The sequence below is a fragment of the Poromitra crassiceps genome, assembly GCF_964638095.1.
Source record: "Poromitra crassiceps genome assembly, chromosome: 7".
Taxonomy (NCBI): Eukaryota; Metazoa; Chordata; class Actinopteri; order Beryciformes; family Melamphaidae; genus Poromitra; species Poromitra crassiceps.
Genome location: NC_139628.1, coordinates 21,362,710 through 21,383,353, shown reverse-complemented (window position 1 = coordinate 21,383,353; position 20,644 = coordinate 21,362,710). Strand labels below are relative to the sequence as shown.

General features: G+C 44.9%; 2 protein-coding genes across 2 annotated transcripts in view; one reads left to right on the top strand and one right to left on the bottom strand.

The window, feature by feature from the left end:
• Window positions 1–3,784: 3,784 nt before the first annotated feature.
• Window positions 3,785–13,217, bottom strand: anapc10 (anaphase promoting complex subunit 10). The gene is made up of 6 exons (XM_083640760.1): window positions 13,085–13,217; window positions 10,708–10,825; window positions 10,498–10,588; window positions 5,760–5,880; window positions 4,778–4,831; window positions 3,785–4,629 (listed from the first exon to the last, which is right to left on the bottom strand). The coding sequence occupies exons 2-6, from the start codon at window positions 10,820–10,822 to the stop codon at window positions 4,453–4,455; spliced, it is 558 nt and encodes a 185-aa protein (XP_083496886.1). The 5' UTR covers window positions 10,823–10,825; window positions 13,085–13,217; the 3' UTR covers window positions 3,785–4,452.
• A 70-nt stretch (window positions 13,218–13,287) lies between these two features.
• Window positions 13,288–20,644, top strand: part of LOC310779287 (ATP-binding cassette sub-family E member 1-like) — a 46,342-nt gene continuing 38,985 nt past the window's right edge. Inside the window, exons 1-2 of the mRNA XM_083639808.1 lie at window positions 13,288–13,419; window positions 20,318–20,448. Coding sequence (XP_083495934.1) covers window positions 20,346–20,448 — 103 coding nt within the window. The 5' untranslated portion in view covers window positions 13,288–13,419; window positions 20,318–20,345. The remainder of the gene's footprint in view (window positions 13,420–20,317; window positions 20,449–20,644) is intronic.

Sequence of the window (20,644 nt, the reverse complement as noted above, 5' to 3'; positions counted from 1 at the left end):
TGACGTGCACTCCACGTGCAATGATGACTATTATTGCCCGCCCTTTTCTTTTTTTAAATATGAAAACAAGTTTATGTCATATAAGTGCCCATAGCAAGTGTCTCTTATTGTATTTATCACAAGCTTCCTGAATCCTGTGGTGTATTGTCCCATGACTCTTGCCGTAACTGAACGCAGTGTGCTGGGTCTTGGATGTTGTGCTGTATGTTGCTGTCTGCTAAATAAATGGTCAAGTCACGTTGGTTACATTATTCTAAATTATATAAAATTGTGGGCAAGTAGACGAATTACGTCGCTACCATTTCCATTGTTGCTGGGTTGCTATCGGACTTACACACACTACAGGTTAAAACTATACTATACTATATGACATAAATATGTTTTCATATTGAAAAAAAGGGCGTTCAGTCATTGCACGTGGAGTAGCCTACACGTCACACTGTGACTATCTGATCACACCACCAAATAAATTGTCAATCAAATGTCAACTAAAACACAAAAGACACCTACATGTGGTGTTTTCAAAGCAATATAAGATCAATATTACTTGTTTTGCAAGAGACAGTAGAGACACTAACTCTGGGGGAACGTGGAGACAACGTCACCTTGCGGCCGGCCGCCGCCATTACCTTCTGGTAGATGACCAACAGAAATTCGACAGTCTGGCAACGTCACGGTCTAGAATAGATAATGTTTGCTGGGTATCTATGTACTCTACTAGATGTAGGCCTACCTTAGTCTCCGTTTGTGTCAAACTAACTAACTAGTTTAACATAGCAGTTACTAGTGTGGCGTTTACACCCTAACGGTTAGCTGGTGCAACAGGCAGCTCGAGAACACAGTGACGGTTGATTACTGTAGTAACGATATCAACAGCTCGGTGGTTTTAGACTTTTCGGGCAGTTGTGGTCGTTGCGACTGACCATGATCACATTCCATCGTCGGTGATAACGACAAGTGTTTATACTTCCAGCGACGGGCGATATTTTCTCCCCTACCGCAGTTTCTGAAGCCAGTTAGCTAGCTAGTTGAATTAACAATGGAAGAAGATCACATAATTTGTCGAAAACACAATGACACGGTTCCCGAACTTCCCGTGCCTTTGGGCTAACGACCGGGCAGCTTATACAGATGCTGTTCGAAAGGCAAATGCCTGGAAAGCGGACATTCTCAACACAGACGGTTTTAACAGCTAACACATCGTTAGCATGGATAATCATACAGCATGTTAGCAAGCAGATAGATAGACAGTTTTGTAATGTTGCAATCAAAACGATAACGTGACTGACTTGACTAGCTAGCTTCTCTGTCTGTCCGACCGGCATTAATCCGTGTGAAAATATCACAACACATCCTGCTCTGTCTGTGCCTCCGTGACCGTGATGCGATCTCCTATCGCCCAGGTGTAAGGTGTTTATACTTTTTACGAGCAACAACGTCCAAAATCAGCGTCGAGTGATACTGGAACGCGATGCCCGTCGGGCTACGATAAATCGCTGGACTCTAAACTACCCTAAAACTAAAACGACATCGTTACCTTTGAAGAAAAGCCGATGGCGCCTCGGGGGAAAGCCGCTGTAACGGTGATGGGTTTCTCCTTGCCAGCAGGTGACAGTCTCCGACAGAAGTCAACAGACAGTGAGAGGGGAGAGGATGAGCAACACCGTTAAACATAACGTCCCATCTCCCGCCAGGTGATTGGTCAGGGCGCTGATTCGAGTGGAGGACGAATCAGCGCCCTGATTGAGCGTCAGGTGTTCCACGTCCAGGGAGTTGGCGGGAAATTGGAAAACAAACACAGCTGAGACAGAACTGCGGTTTTGAAGCTAGTAGCCTAGCAGACAATAATAAATTCCATATCAAAAAACCAGGCTGCAGCTCATTAGTATGTGAGATTATTTATTAGTGAACACAAACTGGCAACCATCAAGTGTGTTACTGCTAGTGTGTGTTACTATGTGTGTGTGTGTGTGTGTGTGTGTGTGCGCGTGTGCGTGTGTGTGTGTGCGTGTGTGTGTGTGTGTGTATGTGTGTGAGATTATTAGTGAACACAAACTGGCAACCATCAAGTGTGTTACTGCCAGTGTGTATGTGTGTAGTGCTTCTCTGTGTAGACATCTTTAAAAACTAAGTTTGTGTATTAAAACATGTTGGTTTTCCTGATTCCCCCACCCTCCACATTTTCTCCCCAATTGTACTTGGCCAATTTCCCACTGCTGCCCGGGTCGCTGCTCCACCCTCTGCCGATCTGGGGAGAGTCGTAGACTAGCGCCATGTTTCCTCCAACACATGTGCAGTTGGCAGGCGCTTCTTTTCACCTGACAGCGGGGAGCTTCACCGGCAGGATCGCGCTATTCCCACCAGTCCCCTTCCGCCCAGAGGTGCTAGTGCAGCGACGAGGACACACTTTCCACCTGCAGACACCAGCCAATCGTGCCTGTATGGATGACGCCCCACCAAGCCGGAGGTAACACGGAGGTGCGAACCTGCGACCCTCGTGTTGGTAGGCAGGGAATCTACCGCTACACTACCCAGATGCCCAACATTTTGGAATTCTAATAGAATTGTAGAACAAATTGAACATCTATCCATCAATCGATCTATTGCGCTCTATCTGGCTCCCTCTAGCAGCTCAGGTGTTGAACAGCAGACAGCAGTATGGTGTATTTCTAAATAGATCCACATTAGAAGACATTTCCTCACACACAGTTTCTCTACCAAGAGACCTGGAACTTCCTTCAAGGACTCCTGGACCTCAGTTTGGGAACCTAACAGTGTAGGAAGGTCTGTGGTTTTAGGTGGATCTTGCTTTTAATAGAAGACTGTCAGCGCCCCCAAAAAACACAGGCGTCGGCGTCACTTTAAAACATTTAATGCAACAAGCGCAGTAACAGATCAACATGAACGACAGACACAGACTGGGGTCTGGAGGCACAGCAGTTTGAACACAAATCTGTTATTTTTGGCTTCTTAATAAAACATGTGAGTCTGTTCAACCAGATTCACTTGTGGCTTTATCTTCGTCTGGGAGGAGAAATCAAACACACCTTCAGCAGTATAAACACATCGCTCTTCTTCACTGGAACAAATGAAGAGTTCAGTTTCACCCATGTTGTCTGTGGGAAACGTGGATTACTGAATAACCTGAATGGAAGACAGATACTGAAGATACATCAACCCATTCTCTCTCCCAACCGGTCAAATAGGTTTGGTCAGGAGGACCCCTTGGCCTCACTTCTTAACACACTGGGTACCCCTTTTTCATCATTTTTCAACGTGCAGGGTAGTCCAATAGACTTCAATAGAACTCCCACAACATGCAGGGTAATCCAATAGACTTCTATAGAACTCCCACAACATGCAGGGTGGTCCAATAGACTTCTATAGAACTCCCACAACATGCAGGGTAGTCCAATAGATGTCAATAGAACTCCCACAACATGCAGGGTAGTCCAATAGACTTCTATAGAACTCCCACAACACGCAGGGTAGTCCAATAGACTTCTATAGAACCCCCACAACATGCAGGGTAGTCCAATAGACTTCTATAGAACTCCCACAACATGCAGGGTAGTCCAATAGACTTCTATAGAACTCCCACAACATGCAGGGTGGTCCAATAGACTTCTATAGAACTCCCACAACATGCAGGGTAGTCCAATAGACTTCAATAGAACTCCCACAACATGCAGGGTAGTCCAATAGACTTCTATAGAACTCCCACAACATGCAGGGTAGTCCAATAGACTTCTATAGAACTCCCACAATGTGCAGGGTGGTCCAATATACTTCTATAGAACTCCCACAACATGCAGGGTAATCCAATAGACTTCTATAGAACACCCACAACGTGCAGGGTAGTCCAATAGACTTCTATAGAACTCCCACAACATGCAGGGTAGTCCAATAGACTTCTATAGAACTCCCACGTTGTCTAAAATCGTATGTGTGAGTGTGACAATTGAATAAAATGGTGGCCAGTAAGGACATTGTGGAGGACGACCGGAGTTCGATTCCCAGTGTTTTCAAAGCACATTTCAAGCATCTACCAAAGCATTTCTCTAACCTTAACCAAGTTGTTTTAGTTGCTTAACTGTAACATGGCTGCGGTCTCGTGGTGTTGAAAAATGAGGGAAAAAGGGTACCCAGTGTGTTAACAAGTGACGCCAAGCGGTCCTGACCAAACGTCCAAACCAATATTTGACGAATTGGGAGTGAGATGTTCTTCAGTATTTCAGGTTCAGCTCCTCCCACAGACAATAGGGGGGAAGAATTGATCACTTCTACGATCAATAATGAGACTGCATCAGGTCAGACTGAAGCACATGTGGTCATTCATAAAAGGATGACAGCTATCAGTCTGCTTCCACAAAGTCCAACATCTGGAAGTAACCAGGTTCCTCGTCCCAACGTCTCCAGGCCACAGGGTGGGAGAGGGGGGGGGGGTCCAGATCACCTGATGGTGCGGTACATCATGAAGTCGACCGTGGTGCATCGTGGGAACTTGCCGATGGAGCTCTCCTCCACGGGCGTGTAGACTTTGATCTGCCTCATGTGAGTGTCTCGGCCGTTCTGATGGTTGGCCAAGACCGCGATCTGGATCATGAAGGTCCGGATCGGGTTGTTCCCCTGGAGACACGCACACACATGGACAAAATATGAAATTCTGTGCTTTGTTCAGTAACTTTCTGTTTCTAACTTCTGTGTTCATCTTGGTAGGATTAACAGTTACATGAATCTAAGGGATAAACAAATGTGTTTGTTGTCGGTGTCTCACCTGGTCCAGCAGAGAGATGTGGATCCAACCACTGGGTTCCACCATCTCCAACTGCTGCATAGAGGAAGAGAGGAGGAGAGAGACAGCAGGAGGTGAACCAGGAGAGCGAGGAGGAAGAGAGGAGAGGAGTGTAAGGACAAACTTAAGACATCTTTAATTGTAAATGCACCAGACAGTGTTGTAGCCAAGTCACTATATCTCAAGTCTAAGTCGAGTCTCGAGTCCTCGATGTTCAAATCAAAAGAGTCAGTCAAGTCTCCATTACTCGAGTCCAAGTCCAGTTACTGAACATCAGCATGAATCCACATGTAGGTGGAACACATGTGCCTGCACTTGCACAAAACTGAATAATGTCATGGTATTAATATAGCTATCAACATCTTATGCCAAATTATTAGGGCCTATTACAAAAAAACAAAACTGTCTTATCAATTAACAAGTCTAAGTCCTCGCCTCCAACTTCCGAGTCTGAATACATGAATGAAAGTCCAAGTCCGAGTCATCAGTGCTCAAGTTCAAGTAGAGTCACAAGTCCTGAAAATGTGTCCAGGACTCAGACTCGAGTACAACACTGGCGCCAGATATTTTATGTAAAAAAGAAGAAAAAGAAAAAAGTGGAGCAAGATAAGCTTTAACTGGCGTGGTTGAAACTTTATTGAACCAGACCAGTGGACATGAGGCTCTCACCCTGATCTGCTGCAGGTTGAAACTTTATTGAACCAGACCAGTGGACATGAGGCTCTCACCCTGATCTGCTGCAGGTTGAAACTTTATTGAACCAGACCAGTGGACATGAGGCTCTCACCCTGATCTCCTGCAGGTTGAAACTTTATTGAACCAGACCAGTGGACATGAGGCTCTCACCCTGATCTGCTGCAGGTTGAAACTTTATTGAACCAGACCAGTGGACATGAGGCTCTCACCCTGATCTGCTGCAGGTTGAAACTTTATTGAACCAGACCAGTGGACATGAGGCTCTCACCCTGATCTCCTGCAGGTTGTGGAAGTTGTTGCCCACTCTGACAGAGATCTTGCTGGGTGTGTAGCTCTCATCTGACTTGTAGTCTGCATAGATACACAGCATCTTCACCGTCGTCTTCCTCCTGCAACAACAACACACACACACCACCCATACACACCAGCACCAAACAACACACACAACACCCATACACACCAGCACCAAACAACACACACAACACCCATACACACCATGACCAAACAACACACACACACACACACACCATGATGATACACACCAACACTAGCATCAGTCAACAGCTGTTAATGCAGAAATACAGCAGCTTTACTGTCATCTTCCTCCTCAAAAACAAGATTCAGTTAGGGATATTTCAGTTATAATTGCAATTTTGCTTGGATATGAAAGAGATACTCAAGAGAACTAATGCTATAAATTGCACAAGGAACCCTGGTGCATTACTAAAAGAAAATACGAATCTTTACATTAAATGGGCGTTCACACCGGGGTGATTTTCACAAATTTCCGCGACTAGATTATAAAGTCAATGCAAACGCACAAGTAAATGTGATTTTGCCCCACACACACACACACACACACACACACACACACACACACACACGTGTCTGCACTGATACACACACACACACACACACAGGCGGAGAGAATGAGGCAAGTGATGCACATTTTTGTGGTGTGAATGCCGCGATTTTTCGCTGCAACGCCCGTTCACTCAAATTCACATTTTTTAACTGGAGTGAATAATTCAACGCCTTTTTTCACTCTGGTGTGAACGCACGGTAAGAATTGACCCCAAAGCAGTTATTCCACATGACCGACACACTACAGCAGTCAAAAGAATATAGTATTTGACGGTTTTAACTTAAAGGAACACTCCGCCCATTTTCAACCAGCTTTGTATCATTAGAACATCAGTAGTATATCAGAAAACTGTAAACTGTTTTGAAGTCTGTCATTTAATTTGACAGTTATTGAGCGTTAAAGTGTAGAGCAGTGACATCACTGGTCCACACTAACTCAAATTAATAACTCATTAACTCAAATCAACTCTCAATCACTGTCAAACTAGATGAATGATGAATAGTTTGACAGTTATTGAGAGTTGATTTGAGTTAATGAGTTATTAATTTGAGTTAGTGTGGACCAGTGATGTCACTGCTCTACACGTTAACCCTCAATAACTGTCAAATTAAATGACAGACTTCAAAACAGTTTACAGTTTTCTGATATACGGAGGAGTGTTCCTTTAACATAAACATTCTAAATTGAACCCCAGCTCACTTCCTGTTGTAGTGTTTGCTAATACAATAGGACAGGACTGACAGGACAGGACTGTGATTCCATGAAAACTGTCTATACGAGGGATCAGCCGAGCAGCATTTTGGTAAACAAACTGGGTGGCAACGGCAATGGAACCCTATGGAGCCTGAGTTTGAGCGTCTGACTCTAGCGTGTTTACAATATAAAAACTGCGACAGTTCACACAACTTTAACACGACGTGCATATATTATACATCAAACTCTTGAGCTACTTCTGCTCTCACTCAGAATGTCAAAATATAAGCGGTGTGATGTATAGTTTTTGAGATATTAACGTTTGTTTGGCACAACTCGTTAACTGCACAACTAGTTAATAGGGGTGTCAAAAATTAATCGTTTAATCGATGCATCGCGATGCGGACGTGCGAATCGAAGACAGATGAATCCTTTAATCGTTTATGTTTCGATTTCTGTTGACATTCAGATTTTAAAGCACTTTGTAAGTCAAAAAGGGACTTGATATTTATCTGACTGCTTGTATTAATTGATGAAAAAGTAGCCATGTGCAGTAATAATATAGAAAATTGAGGATTTGATACTTGGAACTGCAATACTTTGAGCTGTATCGAGATGCATCGTGGAATCCAATCGAATCATTATTTGACAGATGAATCGTAATCGGATGGAATCGTGAGGCCAGTGAAGATTCACAGCCCTACTAGTTAACTGCCGCGGGGTTACGCATTTTTGGGTGGCAGTGACGTCACGCTGATTCGTCGAGGAAAAGGCATACCGTATATAAAAAAATCTATCTCGGGATTTATTAAATCAATCAGATCATTCAAATGAAGATTGATTTGAATGGGAAACTGATTTTTTTTTAACCCAGGTTTTTAATCATTGTTTTACATTACATTACGTCATTTGGCAGACGCTTTTATCCAAAGCGACTTACAATAACACATTTTTGTCAACAATAGAGCAATCAACTATGCAACACAGTCTATGACAACTACAACTTCTGAAGGAATAGTGGTAAAGTTTAGTTAGTATTTTCTTTTTCTTTTTTAATATAAGAGAGAGAGAAATGTTAGTTCAAAAAGGGCCCAGATGGAGACTGAAAAGGTGTGTTTTAAGTTTTCGCCGAAAAATTGGCAGTGAAGCGGCCGTCCTGACCATGGGAGGGAGCTCGTTCCACCATTGAGGTGCCAGGGACGAGAAGAGTCGCGATCGGGGATGAGCGACTTTTGAGCCCCCGTAGCGAAGGAGGGGCGAGGCGTCCCGCACTGGTGGAGGAACGAAGGGAGCGGTGAGAGGTTTGGAACCTGACCATAGATTGCAGGTGCAGAGGAGCTGTCTGGTGTACAGCCCTGTAGGCCAGTACCAGTGTCTTGAATTTGACGCGAGCCGAGATGGGAAGCCAGTGAAGGTCCCGGAAGAGGGGAGTGACATGAGAGAATTTGGGTTGGTTGAATACCAGACGGGCTGCAGCGTTCTGAACGAGCTGAAGCGGTCGGATGTCGGCGGCAGGTAGGCCGGCCAGGAGCACGTTGCAGTAGTCCAGGTGGGAGATGATAAGTGACTGGACCAGGAGTTGAGTTGCTTCCCTTGTGAGAAATGGACGGATTTTGCGGATGTTGTAGAGCAGTGTTTCTCAAACTTTTTCAGACCAAGGACCACTTAAACCAATGAAAAAAACTTGGGGACCACCTAACTCCCAAAACATCCCCAAAAACAATAGGCCTACTACTTCAACTGTAAATTACAAATTACAGGCTAATTAAATGACAAATAGCAGTACAATTAATCAAATTTTTGGCTTCCCACAATTAAGAAAACAAGATAACTGATATAAAAAATATATATGTAATTTATTTTAGTTAGTCCATTTACCTTTTTTTTTTTTTACATTTATTTCTCCTGTTCACTTCAAATATATTCAAAGTTCAAAGAAAGAAAATAAATGCACAATGTTGCCAAAGTCAAATAGGCTATCTTTTGCCATCTTCAAGTTGCATTCAGTGATGTTTTTGTGTTCAAATAAGTGTTAAATGGCTCTGTATTCTGACAGCAATTACTGAAATAGAGTGTTTGGTCAGTAACTTTGAACTCCCAACCACCCCGCTGTACTCTGTCTCTCTCCTGTAGCCCTGCAGGCAGAGTGGACGTATCTCCGCAAGCGTAAGTCGTAGAGAGTCAGGGGTGGTGGCGTTGGATTCGGGGTGAAAAAATACATATAGTCTTTTAAAGGCATCGTGATCTGACCTTGAGTTTCCCAGAAAATGTAAATAATTCTCTGATTGGATAGTGGGAGGTAAAAAAAAGGAAAAAAATATTAATCTACTCGCGGACCACTAGGGGGCGCCCGCGGACCACGGACCACTGTTTGAGAAACACTGTTGTAGAGGGAGAACCTACAGGAGCGTGCTGTCGCAGCTATGTTGGCCGAGCAAGACAGCTGGTTGTTTTCCAGTCTGAAAACCATCTACTGCAATGAAAGTGTGAAACGAGTTGGAAAACACATTGTGCTGCATTCCTTCCTGGACAGCGATCCATTTGGAAAATTCCCTGATAATAATAATAATAATAATAATAAGATAATGATAAAAGGCTCGTTTGAGTTATCTGGAAAGCAGACGAGAGCAGCCGAGCGCAGTCAGGCGAGGCGTCAACAAGCCAAACACCCTCGACTGCACACTCACTGCCGCTTTGCTTGTTCTACAGTTTTGTTTAACAGCGGTTTGTAATTAAAACATGCATTAGCGCCACCCACATTCACTGCTCAAACGACCCAGCCCTTCAGATTACTTATTTTATTTTTATTTTAATGTAGGCATTACAAGGTGGTATGTATGTAAAATATGGAGTGACAGCTTGGAATAGATATACAATTGAAGTTTCTACACTTCACTGTGGGTTTGTGATGCACCGGTGTTGAACCAATTTGGCTCTTCTTGGTCTGGAATCGCCATGTGCAAACAAATATTTTTCCGGTTGAAAATCCAATCACGGGCGCTGACTGCCTAACGCTGTTGTCAGTTATGCACAACAGAAACAGACCGCTGTGGCCAACGCAGAGATTGACTACTAACGCATTAGCTAGCTACGTTAGCTTGTTAGCTCGGTTGCTTCGGGAAGAGCCTGGTGACGTGATGTTAGGTTGCCCTGGACACCTTGGTCTCTAGTGATTGGTTAAGGAAGACCGAAGACCGCCCCCCTCATAGAAATCCTCTGAAGTGAGCGCAATCTCAGACGAAGAGGAAATGAGTTTATGAATTGACGATGCAGACGGAATATCAGGCTAAAACAAAACGCCCAGAACATGACGCAGATTTTCCTGACTCTTCCTGCCTGGGATACAACCGCTCTAATATCCAGAACAACACAACTCAACATCAACTGTCACCAGCGTGTTTGTGTTTGTGTGCGTGTGTGTGTGTGGGAGGGGCGGGGTTAGGGGTACCTGAACTGGATGTTGACCAGGTGAGGCTGGGAGCCGTCTGACTGCCAGTATGTCTCCAGGTTATCGTCTCTGAGCTGGTCCACTCCAAACCCTGGACACGGATCAACAGACACGGATCAGGACAGACAGCGTCATAAAGACAGACAGTCTCTCCTCTACCTCCACACAGTGGGCTGTGCCCCAGGTGCGGAGCCGTCAGGCGGGCCGTACCGGGTTTGCACGAGGACAGGGACCACACGGCCTGGGAGCCGATCTCTCGCACCGTCCCGGTCCGCTCCAGCTGCTTGGGGTCGGCGCCGGGCGGGGTCTTGCTCGGGGTGGCCATCCTCTGAAACACAGGGAGAGAGGGACCGTGGAAGGAAGTGGGTGGCTAGTAACGAGTTACAAGTAATGTACATGAGTAAAAAGGCTTCTACTTCTACTCTTTACTCAAGTATATTTTTGAGCCTGTAATCTACTTTTTACTGTGTCACTACATGACGTGTGTCACTGTGTGACAGATAGGGAAGTAGCCCCAGAAAGTGACCCTGCTACTGCACTCCGTATATTATAATAATAAAACGATAAACGATTAAACGATTTCAGACGGCAGCCCGTCTTTATTGTCACACGAACACACTACAACACATGCATGCGGCCACTACACACACTCATGCTGACGATGGCCGGTGAAATATGTCCTCTGCATTTGACCCATCCAGGCTTGTCCTTTCCTCCAGGGGGCAGGCCAGGAGCAGTGGTCGCTATTTCTTTCCAGCGCCCGGGGACCTTCATTGGACCATCATTGGACCAACTTCAGATGTTGTCGTCACTGGTCGGATGACGATCTTCTGCATAATACATAATACACTCGTACAGCAGTCAGGGTCACACAGCCTTCTCTTAGGCAATACGGGGGAAAGGCTGTTCAAAACGTTCTCCTACCCGGCTCCGACGTCCGATTGCAGATCCACGAAGAATCCATCTACGAAGCCAGTAATTTACCCGGTGCTGTTGTGATACTGCTGCGTGAAACAACTGTTTAAAAGCAGTCTTTCCACAGCCTGTGCTGTATTGAGGAGAGGAAAAGCTTCCTAGTGCCAACAGGAACCTTGGGAGTTTGAGTATTTCATGACATGTTTTGCTTCCCAGGTGCGCTGGATTTGATGATTTGATCACTGTGCCGCCGTCTCCGTGTGACTGCATGTGTTTGCTCACCGCGTGCAAGCGGTGCACGGTGGCTCAGTGGTAGAGCTGTCGCCTCGCAGTCAGAAGGTCCTGAGTTCGATTCTCGCCTGGGACACTGTGGGCGCTGTGGTTGTGTTCCCCCCCATATCTTCAGTGCCTACTGCCCAGGTGGGGTATCTCGTCGTAAGGGCCTTTCTGTCTGTGTGGAGTTTGCATGTTCTCCCCGTGCTCCCCCAGGAGGGTTCCTCCGTATATAACCCCCCCCCATTAAAAACATGCAGAAGATCAGATCGTCATCGTCATCCGACCAGTGACGACAACATCCGAAGTCGGTCCCCGGGCGCTGTACGAGAAAGCGACCACTGCTCCTGGCCTGCCCCCCGGAGGAAAGGACAAAGCCAGGATGGGTTAAATGCAGAGGACTAATTTCACCAGCCACCATCAGCATGTGTGTGTTGTGGCCCTCCGTGCATGTGTTGATTGTAATCGTGTGACAATAAAGACGGGCTTGTCCGTCTGAAATCTGAAATCGTGTGCACCATGATAGTGAGATCAAACACACCCTGCTGTAAATTCAGCACAGGCTGTGGAAAGACTGATTTTAAATGGTTGTTTCACGCAGCAGTATCATAACAGCACCGGCTAAATTACCGTACTGGCTTCCGTAGGAGGACTATCATATCTTCGGATCTGCAATCGGACGTCGGAGCCGGGTAGGAGAGCGTTTTGAACAGCCTTTCCCCCTTATTGCCTATGAGAAGGCTGTGTGACGCTGACTGCTGCACGAGTATATTATTATAATACGGAGTGCAGTAGCAGGGTCACTTTCTGGGGGCTAATAGGGAAGGTGAGGGAGACATGGAGAGCGTGTGACATTGTTCACATCTCAGTTGTATCAGCTATCATTATTTGTTTGATTAGCCTACCTGCTCTAGTTAATAAAAAAAAACGTTTTATCAACAAGTGCTGGCTCTAGGTTCTAATGCTAGCTAGATGCTAGTAGCTAACCTTACCTCTGAGGCTCTATACGAGGGATCAGCCGATCAGCATTTTTGTAAACAAACTGCGTCACTGGGTGGAAACGGCAATGGAACCCTATGGAGCCTGATTTGGAGTGTCTGACTCTAGCCAGCTGACCCTGTTTACATTTTAAAAACTGACAGTTCACACAACTTTAACACGACATGCATATACATCAAACTTTTGAGCTTTTGACATTCTGTTCTCAATCAGAATGTCAAAATATAAGCGATAGTTTTTGAGATATTAACGTTTGTTTGGAACGACTCACACTAGTTAACTGCGGCGGTTCCGGGTGTCGTGATGTCACGCGGATCCCTCGTATAGCTAGATGCTAGTAGCTAACCTTCCCTGAGGTTGCCTGGCTGAAAGTTAGTTTGCGACAGGACGGTATACTTACACGACGAGTCAGTAAATGTCTTCGATGTGTTGTCTCAGTGCGTCACATATGGCATTGCTGTAGAGAAATAAAGAGAAATGAATCCGTTTGCCGTTCGCTACTTCGAATCTCCCACTTCTCTCTCTGAGCTCTGTCGCTGGTTAATGACGTCACCAAAACAGCCTGTCCCTGTCTGTGTCGCAGGTAGAGTGCGCGCGTGCATCCCGCCATCTTTCCAGCCGGCGTCCAAGAAGAACACGTTGCTGGAAAACTGGAGTTTGATTCTGAATTAACAGTTTATATTAACCGCGTTCCACCTGTCCTCATTCCACCAGGCCCGCAGGAGCCAGCGAGCGGTGAGCTTTCATTTACCGACCCGGGTTTGGCTGTCGTTTTCGGGGCTGTATCGCCACAGAAACGGCCTCTCTTCTAAAGCGAGTAGGTTCCGCTAGCTGTCAGATGCTGCTGACTGGGCCTCTGCACTGCGTTTTGCTCATGTCGAATCAAGGGAACTGGCTATGCTAACTGTTAGCTAGCTGTAACGGTTAGCATGTTAGCTTCCAGCTTATCTTGTAGAACAGCTTGTTAGCCAGTTTGAACACACAGTCACAGTAGCAGCGAGATAAAAGCCGTGCTCGGCCCTTTCATGTAGCTGTGTCTGTGGCTGACACTGCTGCTGGCAGGCTAACGTTAGCCCTGACAAGGTTTTCTGTAATATACAGACAGAACCAGTCACCAAACTCCATTCACTAAACTGGCCATTTAAAGTTGTCTTGCTTTATGGATTCCGGCAAACATGACTTATTGACGACGTTTTATCAATCTGCTGACAAATTCGCCATACAAGTGATCAATAAAACAGACATCTTGTGGAAATACCAGAGTTGTATACTAATGAATAGCGGTCTCAAATCAGGTTCTACCTGTTGTCTATGTTCACCGACAAACAAGACAACATTAAACTGCCAGGCTTCTGAATGGAGTTTGGTATGACGTGCTCAGAAGAGATAGCATGACGTTATAGAGGCTGGCTAGTAGATAAGCTAACGGTAGCATTCATTCATCGCAGGGCTAATGATTTTCAACCGTATATTGCCTTGTGGTCTTATGGAAATACACCAGACTTGTCATTCTCATTGGATTAGAGTGAGTGTGTGAAGCAGGGTGTGGTAGTGGATGGTCAGGTCAGTTGCTGTGTTTTTTAGGGGAGACTCCTTCCCTCCACAGTGAACTCGGGTTATTTGAGGTCATGGAGTAGAGCTGCGATTAATTTATTACTCCATCAAATTAATTGACAACCATTTTGATAATCTATTAATCGTTTTGAGTAAAACAACAACAATAATAATAATAATAATTATTAAATTAATCGAGATTCTTTGATTCCAGCATAAATGTAAATCTTTTATTGTTTATTTAGTCTTCTATGACAGTGCACTGAATATCTTAATATTTTGGCTGTGGACAAAACAAGACATTTGAAGATGTCATCTTGTAGTCTAGGGAAAATAAGGTTTGATCTTAAACTAATTGCAACAGAATTTATTTTCACATTTTTATGTTTATATTGATGCCCGGAACACTATATTAAAAATCCCAGAAAATCCCATTAGTGGAAGTACCGTATGTTAAAATGACATTTTTTCAAAATGGCTGTTATTATTAAAATGTTGGCCATATCTTGACTCCAACTAGACCTAGAATTACACATTTGGTGTCTATTTCCACATTTTTGGGGGCAAGGAATCCACAGAAATGGTTGTTGAGTCTCTAAGTAGAACAGATTTTTATTTTCTCATGTAAGTATGTAGTCGTAATACCACATGCCATTTCTCACAATGTTAGCTACAACTTCGTATTTGTTAATCATACACATTTTGGGTGATACCCATTACCCATGAGCATATTGAAGTGCTTGCCATTGAAAAAAAAAGTTTGTTTCATATTTCCAATTAAAAATGTGTTACGGTAATGAATTTATTCCCTCACAGTGTCTCTAAAAGTGTCTGGAAATACATAAAAAATTAGCACATCTATCTATCTAATGCCAGGATCAGACTACACGATATTTTTTGTCGTTCACGATGTCACCATGTCAGACGAGGCCATCATACTGCCATAAATTCGTGACATGTCTTGGTCGGGAGACTGGCCACACTACAAGTGTATTCTCGACAGAGCATCGTATGCCACCGTCATCACGTCGTCTGCTGTCGTCAGCGAGTTCACAGGTCGTCGGGGAGGCGGACCTGTGAACGAAATCTCCCAGCATTCATTGAGGCCACTACATTGACAAGAAATAGCAACCAAATCAGCCTAAATAGGCTAAAGTGGTAGATAGAAATAATGTTTATGTTAGCACAACATGCAATTGTAAAACATTTCAATATTGGGCAAAATAAAACATTGAAATCCAAACACAACCCTATGTGAAACATGTATGTAATTCAGGGGCTATATATATCCCTTGCAGAATTAACGTTATTTGGATGAGTGACAGGCTCTACTGTGATGCACTGTGATGTCCGCTCCAGCCTCCAACTTACTTCATGTGCACGCCCACTATTTTCTTGCCAGCTGCTGCGAGACGAGAAGGAAGAGAAACGAGCATGCAGCCGACTCTGCTGAGCTCATGTTATTTGTAGTGAGCAATGCCCATTGCCCAGGCGTTTAAACGCAAATTAAAACACCCTGGCCTTTTTATCTCTTTTATTCTTTTGAGCGGAGCGGAGCGGTGAGTGCGAGCGGGTGAAATCTGTATCGAGCGGGGAGCGGTCTCCCCAGGACCTGATACCTGTCTTCCGGGGTGTCACACTAGGCGAAACCATGTCCAAAAGACTGACATGCCAGTCTTTTCGTCAGGGCGTCGTGAGGCGTCCTAGACGTCCCGACTGGTCCCGACGCTGGTCTTTGATTATGTCACACTACAAGAGGTGAAGACGGCCGATCGTCGTCCCCGACGGTCATATTCGGGCCCGACGCTGAAAATCTGTCGCGCACGACCAAATCGGTCTAATATCGGGCTGAATTTGTGTAGTCTGAACCAGGCATAAGGGAGCTAGGGCTCTGTCTGTCCCACTGATTACATCAGTGATGTCATAAATCCACACACACACACACACACACACACACACACACACACACACACACACACACACACACACACACAAGTCTCAGTGATGATGTCATCAGTGATGTGATAAGTTGTGGCAGTTGTGACATAATCAGTGATGTCATAAGAGCAAAATCAAGTCCCAGGGGCAGACACTGAAAGAAGTGGGAGTCTGGCTTCAGTCTTCAGCCATGGACAGCTGTATGTTGCCAGCTCCAGGACAGGTGATCCAGCATCCCTGAAGTATGCTATCAAGGAGCAGCCAGGGCGAGGCCGCGGAGCGGCCGAGCTGCTTATGCGAGCTGCAGGGCCAGCTCGGCGAGCTGCAAGGCAGGCGAGCTCGCGTAGCGCGCAAGATGCCTAGTGGATTATAATTTCAATTTGAATGGTGAAATTAGATCCTACATGATATCTTCTTGATATCTTTGAGTTTTGCTATGAGTTTATTGTTTATTGTGGATCCCCATTAGTCTACACCAAGGTGAGACTATACTCTTCCATGTTGTACCATGTTCATGAGAATCACCCACCTGTGGCATTCTCAATCCTCCCATAGGACCTGGATGCAAGGCCAGGGGTCTCTGATTTCCACATGTGGATATTGATGTGTCCAACTGCTGCTATGATGTCACAGCTATCAGAGGTACTGGTTTGGCTCTCTGGTGTAACTCCAGCTATAAGGCCCATACCATGGAATGTGTTGTGGCCATCAATGGTTCTGATGTTATGGTCAAGATGATCAGCAATGTACTGAATGAAGTGGCCTTCAACATTGCCAGGGAGGTATGTTCCTTGAGAAGCAGCTGCACTTGACTCAACTTTTTCACCTCCCGAAATGAGGAACAGAATCGAAGGTTACCAAGTGTTTTCACCAAAAATCTAGATCCAAATTGGTGATGCATTTGTCAGTCCTATCTGTAATGGCATGATGAGAACCCTTGCCCTTGCTGCCTGCATGGCCTGTCCTATTGCAGCTATGTTTAACTCACAGTTCTTGCCAGCAAACAGTTATTTGAGGAGAAGCTGAAGAGTTTCCACGTTTCCTTTGGCAGATGATATATTTTGAGGGATATGCATCTCTGGGAATCTTGATATCTTTTATCTCAGTCTTTACCAGGTCTGGCAGCGGTTTTCACAAGACACTTTTTCTTCATCAACATCATTATTGTCCTTAGATGCATGCAAACATGCACTCAAAATATTTGAGGCCTTCGGCTTCAATGTAACCACTTCTGGTTTGCCATTGATTTATGTAATGATTATTTGATCATCACTTCAAGCTATTGTTAAGTTTTCACAGTTAGGTCTCCAAGTGCAACCATGTTCTTCATCAAAGGTCTGAGGTATTTGTTTTTTGCTACAGATATATGGCATCTGCAGCATGAAGATCTTGGGCAAATGAATCCTGAAGGTCTTCTTCCTCTGTGGTGTTTTATGGCAGTTGGCATCCTTTATGTTGCATTACCGCCTCCTTCTGAATTTATCAATCCACCGTTTCCCTACATTCTGTAAAACCCGATCCCCTCTCCTCTTCTGTTGGTCTTTTCTGAAAGTCTTCTTCTTCTTCTAATTGCTTTCTGGCAGACTGATTGATGCCTTGCGGTGGTCCTAAAAGGAAACATAAGTGGGCGGGCGGCGTGTGTGCCACGATTGTGATGTCACGATTGTCATGTATCAGTGACGTCATCAGTGATGTCACTTGAGCAATTGTGATGTCATCAGTGATGTCACTCGAGCAATTGTGATGTCATCAGTGATGTAATAAATCCTTTTGTGGTGTTTTATGGCAGTTGGCATCCTTTATGTTGCATTACCGCCTGGCTGAGGCTTTATAAGTCCAGAGTAAGTGTTTATTGTTTATTTATGTTTGTTTATTGTTTATTTGCACAAAGAAAATGAATAACAGATAGTACAAGTATCTTAATAAGCTATTATTAAGCTATACCTAATCTATTATAGCTAACTAGTAAGTGCTTATTAAGCTAGCCTGCTTTGAATGGTAACAGACAATGACTGTCATTGGTAACAGACAATAAATGGCGGTCAACTTACCCATAACCTTCGGATATGGAGACTTACGCTTAGTTCACACAGACAACCTACGCCTTGCCTTGCCTCAACCCACGCCTACGCCGAGCTGGGCGTGAACCTGTTACACGCTTTTGCGATCACACCGCACGCCTTTTGCACGCCGAACCTGGAGCCGAGTCACAAGCGCCTCTCCTCTCTCCCGACTGTATTTTCTCACGTGTTGTCCAGAATTGTCATGGGTAGCCTAGGTAAAATAAATCTGATATATTTAATGTTCTATTGATGCTGGATATGTATAACCAGGTCTGACTATAGTCTGACATTTTAGAGAGGTGATCTTGCAAGAATATGTGCTGGCACAACAACATTGTCCATCTTGCTTCTTCGGTCGCTATTCTCTCTCATGAAGATTTGTTTGCAGACAGGGAGAAAGCCCCACGTGATAGCCACCCGTCAATCTCTCTGTCTCTCTGCTCAACATGTTGTAGTAACTCCATTTTATTTTGAAATTCAGTTGACTTTGCCATTTCCCATGGATATTGTCGCGTTTTTCTTTCATGGCTTGACAGAAGAAGCCTGCCTGCATGCGTGAAAATAGAACTCACGCCTAAACGATAAAATCGGCAAGGCACAGGCAAGGCGTGGGTACACGCAGGGTTCACACTCAGGCGCCCTGTGTACACAGCCTCGTTGACTAAAACGGACGCCTATTTAAAAGCATGGGTAAAGGCAAGGCATAGGCAAGGCTTGGGTCGCCGTTGTGAACCCAGACTTAGCCTACCTGTCCACTCGTCTGCATGTTTGAGCTACAACTTGTGCTGTGCCTTGCCGAAATCAAATTGCCTCCAATGCGAGACTCGTGAATGACATGACTATGAAGTTATGGTTTGCGATGGCTGTCTGAGGGAACAAGATGTGCATGAAAACTCACCATTTTCCACTAACTGTAACATTAGAACATATTAGCCACACTTACATTTTTTATGTTTTGTTTTGTTATGTTACAGTATGTTTGGTAGGGATTTTCCCTAGCCCCGCCCCTTTCCTGACCACACCCCCTCCCACCTCCCACATACACTCCCCCCCGATACACCTGTCCATGCCCCCCTACCCACCTCTCGAATCCAGACTCTCTACGACCTTCCTAGCCCTAGCAACGGACCCTTTTCCCTAGCCCCGCCCCCTCCATTGAGCTGACCCAGATCAGATCCACCCCAAAATGTAATGGGTTCTTCCTTGGCCCATGTTACACCCTTCCACCAAGTTTCATGAAAATCGGCCCAGTAGTTTTGCCGTAATCCTCCTGCTAACAGACAAACGGTCAGACAAACGGCACCGAAAACACAACCTCCTTTGTGGAGACAATGCCAATTTTTCTGGGATTTTTAGTATGTTAAATTGGAAGGTTTCAAGAACTGAATACAACAAAAAATATTTCTGTTGCAATTAGTTTAAGGTTGGGTAATTTTTTCTAACAGATTCCCTAGACTATAAGTGCTCCAGCCAGTGCGTTTTCCATGCCAAAACGCCAACGTTGTGTGAACAGCCGCTACACAGCAGACTACCCCTGCTCTGTCATTATTATCATTGTAATAGATATTCTTACAGGCATATGGCTAATGCGAATTGAACCGCAAACTTGGATTCTGCTTGTGTTGTTTCCACACAGACCACCCAACCCCCCCGGCGAGTACCCGATTACTCGTCCATAATAGAAGGAGAGTACTCGAGTATTTAAATTACTTAAAAATGCCCATCCCTATTAGAAAGGTGGTGCACCTATGAGTGAGATAGGGAAAACCCTGCTGTTGTGCTGTTGATTTCAACCATATCGCCCAGCAATATTCAAGCCATTACTGTCAAGTCTAAATGTAGAACAGCAAACCAAATCAAGAGTCCACTTCCACTATCAATTTAATATCTTAAAGAAAACTATGGAGGACCTGTCAATGCAATATGGTCTCAATAGGATAAAATCGTGGTAAGAGCAAGAGCATCATGAGTTTGACATTTACACAAACTCCCTCTCTCTCTCTCTCTCTCCCTCTCTCTCTCTCTCTCTCTCTCCCCCCCTCTCTCTCTCCCTCTCTCTCTCTCTCTCTCTCTCTCAGCTCCTAGCCCCCCTCCTCCCGTTCCATCATGGCAGATAAAAACACCAGGATAGCCATCGTCAACCACGACAAGTGCAAACCCAAGAAATGCCGTCAGGAGTGTAAGAAGAGCTGCCCGGTCGTCCGCATGGGTGAGTCCAACCAGAGGGACTGAACTGTGACTGCTGGCCCTAGTCTGGATGAGACCATGTTCAGATCAATGTGTTGCTTATAGATTAGGGCTGTCCTCTAAAAGTCGGAATAGTCAAATCATCAGTCGAGAGAATTCCAATCTTAATTTCATTTGTTAATTTATTCTGGTTTAGATTTATTTAGGCCTATTCGTTT

Bases quoted from the DNA above. Each gene is read 5' to 3' on its own strand.
- anapc10 (XM_083640760.1), bottom strand. From the start codon at position 10,822: ATGGCCACCCCGAGCAAGACCCCGCCCGGCGCCGACCCCAAGCAGCTG. The intron at 10,589-10,707 runs GTACGGCCCGCC...ATCCGTGTCCAG, and splicing joins CCTGTCCTCGTGCAAACCCG to GGTTTGGAGTGGACCAGCTC. The intron at 4,832-5,759 runs GTGAGAGCCTCA...TCCTCTATGCAG, and splicing joins ACAACCTGCAGGAGATCAGG to CAGTTGGAGATGGTGGAACC.